General features: G+C 51.4%; 1 protein-coding gene across 1 annotated transcript; it reads right to left on the reverse strand.

Moving 5' to 3' along the window:
* Nucleotides 1-1,599: 1,599 nt before the first annotated feature.
* On the reverse strand, nt 1,600-11,434 carry Lysmd2 (LysM domain containing 2). Its single transcript, XM_010609085.2, has 3 exons — nt 10,446-11,434; nt 3,086-3,417; nt 1,600-2,085 (listed from the first exon to the last, which is right to left on the reverse strand). Exons 2-3 carry the CDS (start codon nt 3,415-3,417, stop codon nt 2,043-2,045), a joined length of 375 nt encoding a protein of 124 aa, XP_010607387.1. The 5' UTR covers nt 10,446-11,434; the 3' UTR covers nt 1,600-2,042.
* Nucleotides 11,435-12,535: the final 1,101 nt, after the last annotated feature.

The raw sequence follows: 12,535 nt of genomic DNA on the forward strand, positions 1-12,535 counted from the left end.
GAAAAAAAAAAAAAAAAAAAACAAGACCTGAGGATTAATAGAACATATTAGAAAGATGCAGAAACAACTCCAGACTCAGCCAACTTATCCTGGTAAAGGAGCCAAACACCTTCACTGGGAAAAAGACAGACTCTTTAATAGTGCTGGAAAAATTTGCTTTCCACATGCCAAAGATTAAATCTTGACCCATATCTCTTGCTGTGCATTAAACTAAAATCAAAATGGATCAAGAATCTAAATATTCAAACAGAAACACTAAATCTGGTGGAAGATAGAATAGGTAGAACTCTTGAAGACTTAGGTGTAGGCAAAGACTTTATGAACAAAACCTCAATCACACAGGAAATATCACAAAGTACAAATAACTGGGATCTCATCTTATTAAAAAGCTTTTTCACAGCAAGAGAAATGGCCAACAGAGGGGAGAGACAAACCACAATGTGAGAAAAAAATTTTTGCCAGCTGTTCCTTGGACAAAGGACTACCATCTAGAATATATAAAGAACTAAAACAAATCAGACCCCCAAGTTTAAAGACCCAATCCAAAAAAATGGGCATCTTTAAATGAAATGACATTTCTCAGGTGAAGAAGTAGAACAGCAAATAAGTATATGAAAAAAGTGTTCACTATCACTGGCCATTCAAAAGATGCAAATTAAAACAACGCTGAAATTCCACCTCACTCCAGAAAGAATGACTGGTAGAGGAATAACCAATAACAAATGCTGGCAGGGCTGTGGGGGAAAAGGACCCTTCTCCACTGTTGCTGGGAGTGTAGACTGGTGCGACCACTGTGGAATTCAGTGTGGAGATTCTTCAAAAAACTAAAAAACTAGAGGTTCCATTTGACCCAGCTATTCCCCTTCTTGGTATCTTCCTGAAAGAATGAAAAGCATCCTACAACAACATATGCTCACCCATGTTTACAGTGGCACAGTTTGTAACAGCTAAATTTGGAAACAGTTCAAATGCCCATCAACTGACAAATGGATAAAGAAGATGTGGTTTTTTATATAATGGAGTACTACTCTGTCATAAAGAAGGACTAACTTGAGACATTTCTAGGTAAATGGATGGACCTGGAGACCACACTCTTAAGTGAAATAAATGGACACGTGTTTAAATGCCGCATTGTTCCTCTGGTGTGAGAAATTGAAAGTGGAAACAAGGACCAAACTACATAACAGATATTGGGAAATGGGAAGAAAATGTTCAAAGGAAAAGGGGAACAAGGGAGGGGGAAGGGAAAGAAAAGAAAGGACGAGGAAAAAGAGAAATAGAAGGAAAATGGAAATATAGCTTTTGTAAATAAGGAGAGGAAGAGAGGTTGAAGGGGGGATGGGAAAAAAGGAAGAAGCAAGATATGCCATGCACAGGTAAAGTTCCCTGTGATGAGTGTGATCACTGTGTGTATCAAAGATGCACTGGGCCGGGGATTTAGCTCAGTGGTTCGGTGGCCTGCCTTGCAAGCGCAAGGACCCAAGTTCAATCCCCGGTACCAAAAAAAAAAAGAGAGAAGTACCAATTTTTTGTTTTTAAAAAAATCAAATTTATTTCCCCCTTTGTTGAAAAAAAAGGAAGACTCATGTATGAAAACATAGTTTATTTTCTCATTCAGACTTTTGTAGATCATTTTTACAAAATAGCAGACAAAATTCGGTTCTTTCCATTAATACAGAATAGGTAATACATATTGAAATATAATATTTATATAGCATTTCTTACAAACACACAGCTATTCGGCCATTACTTATACAGCCACCAGGGTTTCCACGAGAGCTGGGTTTTATCAGGAGATGCACACTGTCTTCGGCGTAAATATGCAGCCTCTTGGGACTGACACAGACCAGCAACTGTAAAAGCGAGGCTAAAACTACTGCCGCCCGCCGGAGTGATGCGCTCGGTTACACTGCAGCTGCGGCGCCAGGACAAAGACGGATTTCGGGGCCGGGGCACGGGCCGCAGGCCGGGAGACGCGGCCCGAGGAGCCCCGAGTCTTCCTGCTCCGACCCTCTCCGCAACCCACTCAGCACGAAGCCCGTCTAAGTGTGATAGAGGGAGGTCGCGTAGGGACTTTCTTCATCTCTGCAAAACAGAAATTCAGCAAAGCTCAGTGTTTAAAACTCTATTCCGAAAATCATGTACACATTACATAGCTTCGTGTCTCCGCGCCAAAGCAGGGGCAGGAGTAAAGGCGGACGGAACACGCCCTGAAAGTCATTAAAACACAAAGACTTCTATTGGTGTCTCAGTCCTTGAAAGAAATAACGGTAATTGTTTATATACTATTTCTATATATAGTAAATGTATACTAGATTGTATTCATATTTTCGTTTGTTTATGTCTTCTATGTATTCTACCTCTGTCTCAGGAAGACTTAAGGTACTTATAACATGGCATACAAGTAATAGGGTGACTGACACAGAAACAAAGAATAAGCACTAAGGAAAAGAAAAGGAAATCCACATGCTACCCGTAAGACAGATAAATAGTTAAACCTGAGGATCAATTTTAGTCACAAGCTTCCCAGGAGCCAGGGAGAAAAGGGAAATACAGCAGGATATGCCCTCTCGGAGTTGTAAAGGAAGAAGGTCATCCAGTCTACAGGAGAGAAAAAAGCTTTGCTCCAGCACTAAATAAATAAGTGTCCACAAGAAATGTTATGTAGGAGACACTTAGTAACAAGCAGAGGAGAAGATGTGAGCATCCTTTTTCCTTCAGGGTAGGCTACCCCTGGAAGGTGCCCATGAGACTCCAGGCTGCCATCCAGAATTGCTGACTAGCAGGAGTTGCTATGATTACTTTTTACAGCAAGTAACAGAGGCAACAGCACTGTGGCAGCCTCAGCCTTAGATTTCCTAAATTTAAAGATTCATCGGGAAAAGCTGGGAGTGGTAGCACATGCCTATAACCCCAGAACTTGGGAGGCTGAGGCAGGAGGATCACACAACATAGTGAGTTGAAATGCAGAGTGAGATCCTGTCTCAAAAAACCAACCAACAAACAAACAAACAAAACCCCCATGTCATCAGGGCCCTCTCAGTTGGCTTCTGCAGCCCCTGGCGCTGGTACCAGGCACTTTTACCTGCTCTCCCGCTTCAGCCTCTGGGCCTCCTGAGTGGACAGTCTGATCTGCAGGTCCAGTCTGTGCAAGAAGTCTCTGGCCGACACCTCCTCAGGCTGCACAGGCCGAGGGGCCGGTTCCTGGGGACTGGGAGGAGGGAGCTCGCTGCCCGCCACCGCCAGCTCCTCCGCAGGAGGAGAGCAGCTGTCACCAGCTTCATCTTCTGGAGAATCGAAGGAGCTCAGTCCACTGAACAACAAAGGCTGCTCTGATAGGACTGGGATGCTCAGCGTTTTCTTCAGAAAGATACAGTCGTTGGTGAACAGTTTATTGGCCCTTTTAATCTGTTCCATCTAAAATGTAAGAAGGGAAACAGAGTTGCTATGGCCAAATCCACAGACAGGGACTGGGGATTTATACAGAAAGGAACTGAGTCCCCGCAAGCAAGATGCATGCGACGCTTTCTCCGGGTCCAGGACCCCCTTTCAGATTTGGTTACCTCAAAAAATGTCAAGACATGTCGGGAAATTCTGTTTTCTGCTTTCAAAACAGGAGACTCACCTCCCCACAGCACGTTTGCAGGTATTATCTCCCCACCAGAGAGCCTTCACCAAAGTGGTCCTAACCCTGAAGCTGTAGCACGAGGTAATCCGCCCCACCCTCTGAGGCTTTTCCCATCATCCCACTCTTGTCACCTTGCTCCAGGAGGGTGAGTCCAGGAGGCCGTGGAGCCGAAGTACAAGTGGAATTCAGAACGGCCCGGGCCACCAAGGAGGTGGGGTTCTGAGTTCGAGTCTTCTCATTCGGACAAGCCCTGAGAACAGGGAGCCGGGAGAGGCATGGAAGGGAGGCCGGGCCTCTCCCCGGGAGTCTCTCTGTGTCCCCAGCATGGAGTGTGAGGTCCACTTTACGAATAAATGGCTGGGTATGCCATTCCCACCACGGGGCGTCACAGATGGTTTATGACCACCACCTCTTTCACGGCCCCTGGTGCCCAGGGAGCCGAGGGGAGGTGAGGAGCGGGAGGAGTTTATCTGTGTCACCTCACGGGGCCTCAGGACAGTCCTGCAGGCGAGTTGCTGCCATCTCTTTCCCTTGGCTATGAGACGTCTGCTGCCCGCGTGCCACCGGGTTTGCGGGTGTCCCCAGCGCTGCCCGGGCCTCCTCTCGTGTCGCCTCCCCCCAGGCGTGCAGAGACAGCAAAAACATGGGGCCCGGAGCCCGGCAGCCTGGGTCCAGCCCCAGCTCCTCCAGCCGAGCTGCGTGGCTACATGTGGCAGGCGTCTCTCTGAGCCTGTTCCTCCACACGTAAGACTGGGTCTTCCAGGCCATCACAAGGACGAACGAGTTCACGTGCACGTGTGCAGGAGTGCATGCGACACATACAGCGCGTAGCAAATGCCATCCACTGCGAGGCACTCCACTACCGGGCTGTCTGTCTGTCTGTCTGTCCCGCCATCCGTCCATTCATTCATTCATCTATCCCTCTACGCACCCATCCACCCATTCGTCCATTGATCTATTTATCCATCCATCTATCCATCCACCAATCTAATCCCGTGTTTCCCTAAAGTCAGACCTAACTGCAAAATAAGCTTGCTCAGTGGCCACTCTGTAATGGCAGCTAGGGCTGGGACAGACTGGTGGGGTTGGTATTTTTATCTCCAGTTATGCCTTCGTTTCAGGGAAACATGGGGTTGGGTGGCACTTACTTTTCTCTGTCTTCCAATGAATAAATCCAGGCACACACGAGGAGATAGTTTGAACGCGTGCATACAGCTCTACAAATGTTTGCACTGGGAGTTCTGCCTGACTCAAATCCCCACGATGTCTAGATTAAAGTGCATGATTGATGGAATCAAATTATGGGAGCCTTTAATGCCAAATTGATTCTGAGCAAAAAAAAAAAAATTAGATTTCTACTTCACAGACCCTGATGAAACAACTGTCAAGTGAATTAACTGTTTCTTCTGCTTTCTTGTCTTGCTGAATCCATGCAAACAGCAGCCTGAAAGCTTTTTTTTCCCCTCCGAGACATTCAGGAGAAGGCCGGCTCCCTTTGAGTTCTAGGTTCCAATTTCAGGAGAGACAACAAGGGGAGAGCGACCAGGGCATGGATGGGTGCATTTCAGAGAAGAAACCAAAATGTAAAAGACCGAGTGCTCCACTCCCACTGGGTTCAGGGCGCGCACAGCACACTGGAGCGGGGCCGGCCCTGACTTTGGGATCCGAGTCTCTGCCCCCCACCGCACCCAGACTCGCCAGGCCTGAGCGCAGGGCTCCCGAAGCCGCCTCTGCGGCCGCCTGGTGCCCCGCTTCCTTCCATGACAGCTCACAGCTCTGCCTCGGACCATTCAGACTGGCAGGGTGTGGAGAGCAAACATTTAGTGCAAAATTCATTAAAGAGGCATTCAGAAAGTCACTTGGCGTCTGCCCATTATTACTACCTTTGCTACCTGCTCGCGACACAGGTCCACTGGGCCAGGCCCCGTCGCCCTCTCTCTGCATCCTTCTCTTGCCCTCCCCTTTCTCCCTGCTGGAAAGAGATGGGCTGGAGCTGCTACTGCCATCCTGCCCCCATGGGACCTGGAAATGGGCCACCTGGGGTACCACTGGGACTCCAGCCACCACCAGGAGCCAGGACATCCTCAACCCTTTCCGAGCCTTTTCGGGTTGGTTTTCTTATTGTTTTCTGGCTTTTGCTGGGGCCAATTTGAGTTAGATTTTCTGGCACTTGTCACTGAAAGAGCCTTCACTGATACTGATACAGCGCTCTTGGGAATGCTCGTAGGAAGGGGCCACTGGTGTGGGACAGAAACAGGTGGGAACATCAGGACCTCAAGGGCTGGCTGGCTGGACAGACAGATGGAGAGGTGGGTGGATGGATGCTGTATATATGTAAGTACACACAGAGAGTGTGAGGGTGCATGGAGGGACGGACGGACGGACGGCTGCATACCTGTCAGAGGAGTGCACACAAGATGAACCCAGGGAAGTGCCCAGAACTGAGGAGCGAGTTATCTGATGTACTTCACTCTCCTTTGAAGCCCACACTCATCTCCCAACCCTTTCCTTGCTCTCCCTCTCTTGTTCCGAAAGCCCAAGGAGGCTGCAGCCTAAGACCTACATTTCCCGAGCCCCAGCTGGCATCCAGAGGAAGGCACCACGGCCCTGGGGACCGCAGCTCCCCGTCAGGGAGCCTCGTCCATGGTGCCACCTCTCACAGCTCCCAGCCACCCCCGATCTCAGGTGTGTCACCGTCCTGCCACTCTCTACCTGCCCCTCATTCAACTCTGCAGCCACAGCCAAGCACGTGGTGTGTGTCCTGCCAGCACCTGGCACCTGCCATGCACAGCGCAGAGGCCACAAGGGGTGAAGACCTGAGCACAGACGGCGTGACAAGTCGGAGGCCACGGGCAGGAGGTGCAGGGTGGAGGCACCACACATAGCTGCACAGTGCCTGTCCAGCCACCTGAGGCCTCTCCACCCTCCTGACAGCCAGCACTACACTGTGCCCTGCAGTCCAGACCCTAGGATGAGGCCTGGGAGGCTGGAGTCGAGGACTCGGGAGCACCAGGCCTAGCGAGCCTGGAGGGGGTTACCTGGGGACAGGAGCATTTGTGTTGGAAGGCGAGGGGACCTTCGGGGGTGGTACATGGGCCACATTTCCCGAGTCCACTTTCTGGCTTCATCCTTCTAACCACTTTCTACATTCACTTTCTTATCTGTACAGTAAGAATAGGCACAGTTCTTTCCTCACAATGCAGCCGTGGTGAGGATTAAATGACCTAATTCATGTAAGATAGTAAAACAACACAAGGCACACAAGCCGTCAAAAAGCCAGCCGGGTGCTGTGGTGCGTGCCTAACCCCAGTCCTGTGGGAGGCTGAAGCAGGAGGATCACAAGTTTAACAACTATCTGGGCAATTCAGTAAGAACTTACCTCAAAATAGAAAGATAAAAGGCTGGGATGTAGCTCAGTGAGAAGGCCCTGGGTTCAATTCCCAGTACCCCAAAAGAAGAAAAACTTAGCAACTATTATTACTATATTAGGTTAAAAGGAAGAAAGCAAAAGATAAAAGCAAATCTTAATATATTCAGCAAATAGGGAGGTATGAATTTTCTCCCGTTATTTTTATCCCCCCCAGAATAAGAATATATAAAAAGTCCTAGAAACAAGCCCAGATGAATAACATAACATGCTGTTACCGACAAAAAGCTTTTGTAAAAACAGTGAATTTGATCTTAACTTGTTCCTCAAGCAGAAGGCCCAGACCATGCACACAGGCCGCAAACGGTCCCCCGAGGGTGGCCCAGGTGTGGGGCAGCTGTGCAGAGTGGCAGGGGGAAACTCAAGAGCCAGCAGAGCAGCCAGGGAGCAGCGACAGCTTCCTGCCGGCCGGATCCTGAGACAGAAGCAGTGGCCTTCGCAGTGACACAGAACCTCTTCCTGTCTCCAAGGAGGGAGGGACAGAAACCAAACGCGGTCACATCTCTGTCCCTCCTCATCGCATGACTCAGTGAAAGGTAAACCTCTCCCCGGCACCGAGAACCGGGTCACAGACGAGGGAGGACAGGTGGATGAGGGAGGATAGGTGGACGATGGCCACCGGTCAGCCGAGGAGGAGTAAGGGACGACAAGCGCCCCCCGTGACTTGAGCTGACCTCTGGAACGCGCTCCCCTGTAAACAAGCTTTGTAAAGGGGAACTTGTTTCAGAGGAAATTCACAAACGTCTTTGCAAAGCGGGGTCCACAGCAGAGAGGCGAGAGTGTGTCCCTGAGGACTCCTGGCCCAGGCCTCCGTCCCTCACGCCACAGTGACCGAAACACTCGAAGCTTCTTTGCCATTCTCCAACCATGACAGCTGGTTCCACGTGGCACCGTGAGCTCTCATGGGTTTATACCACAGCTACCACGCAGCCTTCTACCGACGCAGCCTGAAGTACTAGAAGCCTCTGACCCGCAGGTGCCAGGACAGGCAGAGCTCTCCACGGCTGCTCCACCCCGCAAAAGCGGCTTCTATCTCCACACTGCTGGGGGCAGAAGAAACGGCCAGGAAGGTGAACCTATCAGTCTGCAGGGTGAGGACCTTTCTAGAGCTGCACTGCCGTCATGGGTGGGAAAGTCTGTAAATTTAATTTTAAAAAAATCACTGAACTGTATATTTTTTTTTATTGTTGTGGGATTTTTTTTTTTGAGACAGGGTGTTTCTATACAGTTCAGGCTGGCCTCAAACTCACAGTGCTCCTCCTACCTCAGCCTCTCAAATGCTGGGATTGAATTATACACCTGAGACAGGAGGTTCCACTGACCCACAGTGATCTACACATACTCATGTTGATAGCAGCACAATTCACAGCTAAGTCTGGGAAGCAGCCTGTGTGCCCGTCAGCCGATGAGTGGATAAAGAAATCGCGGTGTTCATACACAAGGGAGCACTGCTCTGCCATAAAGAAGGGTGAACTGGACTCATTTGTAGAAAAATGGACGCACCTTGAGACCATAATGGTGAAGGAAATAAATCAGATGCACCTTAAATACCACACAGTTTCTCTCATATGAGAAACCCAGAGTATATCCAATTTAAAGAGCAAAGTTAAAGATAAATAATAGAAAACAGGGAGCTAGATCCTTTGCAAAAGGGAAGGGACCAAGAGTCAGAAGGGCGGGGGAAGTAGGGAGTGGCAGGGGAAGGGCTGAAACGCATCAGGGACGCCCAGCAACCTGCAAGCACGTGCGACTAGAGATTTCTCTTAACAGTGGGGAATTTGGTGGTGCATAATTAAACCTCAGCAAACCTCTTTTTTAGAAAAGTTTACGGTGAGACTCGATTACGGGCAGGAAGGAGAGCTCTTCCGTCCCTCCCTCGCCCCTCTCAGGCAGGTGGTTCTGTCTGGTCTGCAGCCTCTGCCGGGCTGATTCCCCCTAAGTACAGCTGTCCGCTCCTCCCCGGCCAGGGACCTCCGTGTGGGGAACACGCAAAGCAACAACTCGGCTCAGCGGCTCCGTGAAGAGGAAGAGGAGGCCCTAGGAATGGAACTGGGAGGCGGGTCTGGGAGCACAAGCTGTCAGGGTCATACACAGACAGACAGAAAGTTCGTGGGAAGAGCTCGGCCCCGCTGCGGCCTCCTTGCTGGTTTCAGTTTCTGTTCTGGGCGGAGCCGGGGCTTGGAGAAGCCACAGCTAAACCCAGGCCTTGGGTCTCTGGACACTGGGTCTCAGCAGGGACAAACACAGCGGGGAGCTTCCCGCCGGGGCAAGTTCGTGTCCTGGTGGACCCGATGTCATGCTTTCTCAACCCAGCCCAACAGTTTCGGTTTCCCAGAGCCACCTCTGCCCAGGCCCAAGCCCAAGCCCAAGCCCATGCATGGTCCAGGGTGAAGACGGGGGTGCAGGCCACCAGGGTCGGGGCCAGCCGGGATGGCAGCCTCCACAGACCCTGCAGCCTCGCACTCCGGGGGCCCTGTCCTGCCCCGTCCTGCGGGGCCTGCCTCACTCCGGAGCCACCACTTGCGCACAGTCAGCGTGCTGGGGGTGCGGGCCACTGCGGAGGATCCACCGGCCAGCACAGGGCTCGCAGATGTGGAACAGAACCAGACGAAGTGCTGGCTCCCAAATAGCTTCCCGCAGGAAAGCAGCAGCTTCCATGATGTCACCTCTGGCCGGTGTCACCTTGTAGCTGGGTCCAGCTGCCAGCAGCTCCGAGTGACGGAAGGGCAGTGGCACCAGGGAAACCACTCCTGGAGCACAGAGATACTCCCTCAGCCTGCCCAGCTCTTGTTCTCCAGGTGCTTTGGTCTGGCGTGGGCCACAGGCCCAGCTCCAGGGCAGAACAGAGAGCAAAGGAGCAGAGCTTTCAGGAGCAGCAGCAAACGACGCAGCACCCAGCTTCCCACTAACATCACAGTGAAACCCTTCACCCCATACCCTGGTCTCAACACAGCAGCTGCAGTGACCCAGGCTGCTTCCTAAGCTCCACACCGGTCCTTAGCAGGTCCCAACTCAGAGAGAAAGCCTCGTCCCTTAACATGGCTTCCAAGGCCCTGAGTCACCTGGTCCAACCCTTCCCCACTGCACCTGAAGCACCAGCCACACTATTCCTGGAAGTTGACAATCCTGCTGCTGCCCCGGGGGCCTTCACACCTCTCTGTACCCCTTCCTCAGGACCGTTCTTCAGCTGGTACCCGCATGGCTCTGGCCTCCCCTCTGTCCTCCCCTGGCTGTCCCATGCTAACCCACAGCTGCCCATACTGGCCCTCTATCTTCTCCTTGATTTCTCTCCATTGTGCTTATTAATGTCTGGCAAGTGACAGGTATGCTTACTTGCTATCTCCATCGACTAACACGGAAGCCCCAGGAGACAATGTTTTCTGTACTCACCAATGTGTGACCAGAAAGGGCGAGCTGGGGAGAAGTGGACAGCAGAGAAAGCCCCTCTGGGAACAGAGCAGGACGGCTGGGCCGGGTGTCAGAGGGGACGAGCTAAAGCTGACCCTCAGGAAGTAAAGACCTATGGTGAGCAGAGGGGTGGCCACTCCACCAGCCCGGCCCCGGGAAAAAGGAAAATGCGGGTCCTCTTTGACAAGCTAAGAAAAACGCCCTGAGAGGCCAAAGAGGAGCATCAAGCAAGGGTCAGTGTCTTCTGAGCCCAGGGGTGCCATGGGCAGCCACGCCAAGCAGCTGGACACAAGTCCAGAGACGCCAAGGCGGGACAGCACCTTGGGAACAGGCACAACCTGTGCTCTCTGAGGCTCGAGCCCAGAGCTCCGGGTCAGCTGGGGCCCAGCGCTCAGCTCTCTTGCCCAGGTGACTAGAGGGACAGCCATGAGTCCACAGCCGGGACGGCCCGGCTGCCAGGGAGCGTCCCCTGGATACCCAGCTTCTGACTCATCACCCTGGCAACCAGGTGTCCCCACTGCCCCCCACCCCCAGTCTCCATTCCAGGAACCTCTGGTACCAACAGGACAGCATGTGCTGGCCTGGACCTCTGTGGTTGCTACACCCCAGCACCTCATCATCAACTTTTGTTTTTGATGCTGGGGATAGAATTCAGCACCTTGTGCTATTGAGGCAGACACGGTGCCACTGAGCCAGATCCCTGCCCTCCACCTACTCTTTCTAAACAGCAACTGAAGTCTGCTGTGGAAGATGCTGGACGTGAAAACTAGAAACTTAAACTCCTTCGCCTTCTTTCCATTGAGTGTGGAGAGGAAAAACCCTCTTCTACCTTTCTAGTCTCCACCTAAAACCTCATTTCCCATGACTAAATCTAATTAACGTCTGCAGGTATTAATTAATACTACTTTGCTGAGATGCTGTTCTTTCTTTCTTTCTTTCTTTTTGGCACTGGAGATTGAATTCAGGAACTTGGGCTTGTAAGGCAGGCGTAGCACCACTGAGCTAAATCCCCAGCCCTAAGAAACACAAAAATAAGGAATCTATGATGTTCTCTTTTTTTTTTGGCAGTACCAGGAATTGAACTCAGGACCTTGCACTTGCAAGGCAGGCGCGGTAAGCTAAATCCCCAGCCCATGACACTGTTATTATAGTCACATTCACTGGTGCAAGAGCTCCAAACATGTCCATCAGCTATAGTTCGGGCCCAGAGAGATATAATAATATAAATATAAGTGTATCATCAACTACCAGTTTTTGGCATAAAAATTAAGCAGTAGTTCTCGCTGGGGGTAAGTTTTCTTCCGAGGTGACGTACTAATATCTGCACAGGGCAGGAAGAGGCCAGAGAGCCTGCCGGATGCCCTACAGTGCTCAGGCCAGCCTCGTCCAGCAAGGGGCTGTCCTGACTGTGAGCTCACAGGACTGAGCTCCAAAATCTGGGAAACGGTCTATCCGCTGCCACTGACTAGAACTCCCCGTTCATTAAATCTGAGCCAAGTATCCGAAAATGAAAAGTTTGTGTTTGTGTACTTTGAGACAGGTTCCCACTCCGGTCCAGTCGGGCCTTGAACTTGCCATCCCCTTCCTTAACCTCCTGAATGCTGGGATTACAGACGGGCATCTGTCACCATACCCAGCTAAAACCTTTATAAAAGCAATAAAAAATCTGATTTACACTTCAATGGAAAAGGTGTAATAATGCTGTAAGTAATAACAGTAGCATCGGACAAATCATGAAGTGGAAAGCATTTGATTGGAGTGCAGGGTATTCAGGACCGCCTGGAGCAGACAGGAGAGGGCCCTGGGCGGCTCGGCCTCCTAGGTGCGGCCCCAGCCTGGCAGGTGAGACGCACAGAGGGAAAGCTGCCCTCCGGCCCGGAGGAAGCCTATGGCTCCCTTTGGCCTGTCAGCTCAGGCCCGGAAGAGCCCTTCTCTCTTTGGGCCTGCAGCCGGCATCTCCCCAACTCCCGGCTGCAGCGAAGGCCGAGCCCCTGGTGCAGAGGCCCCGGCGCGGCACTGTCACGCGTGGCTTCCGTCCCAGCCCCAGATCGCCTGTAGGTAGCCAAAGGCCG

The sequence above is a fragment of the Fukomys damarensis genome, unplaced genomic scaffold, assembly GCF_012274545.1.
Source record: "Fukomys damarensis isolate Sample0158 unplaced genomic scaffold, DMR_v1.0_HiC HiC_scaffold_17, whole genome shotgun sequence".
Taxonomy (NCBI): domain Eukaryota; kingdom Metazoa; phylum Chordata; class Mammalia; order Rodentia; family Bathyergidae; genus Fukomys; species Fukomys damarensis.

Coding starts and splice junctions, on each gene's coding strand:
- Lysmd2 (XM_010609085.2), bottom strand. CDS start 3,417: ATGGAACAGATTAAAAGGGCCAATAAACTGTTCACCAACGACTGTATC. Junction 2,086..3,085: donor AGGCTGAAGCGGGAGAGCAG/GTAAAAGTGCCT, acceptor TCTGTTTTGCAG/AGATGAAGAAAGTCCCTACG.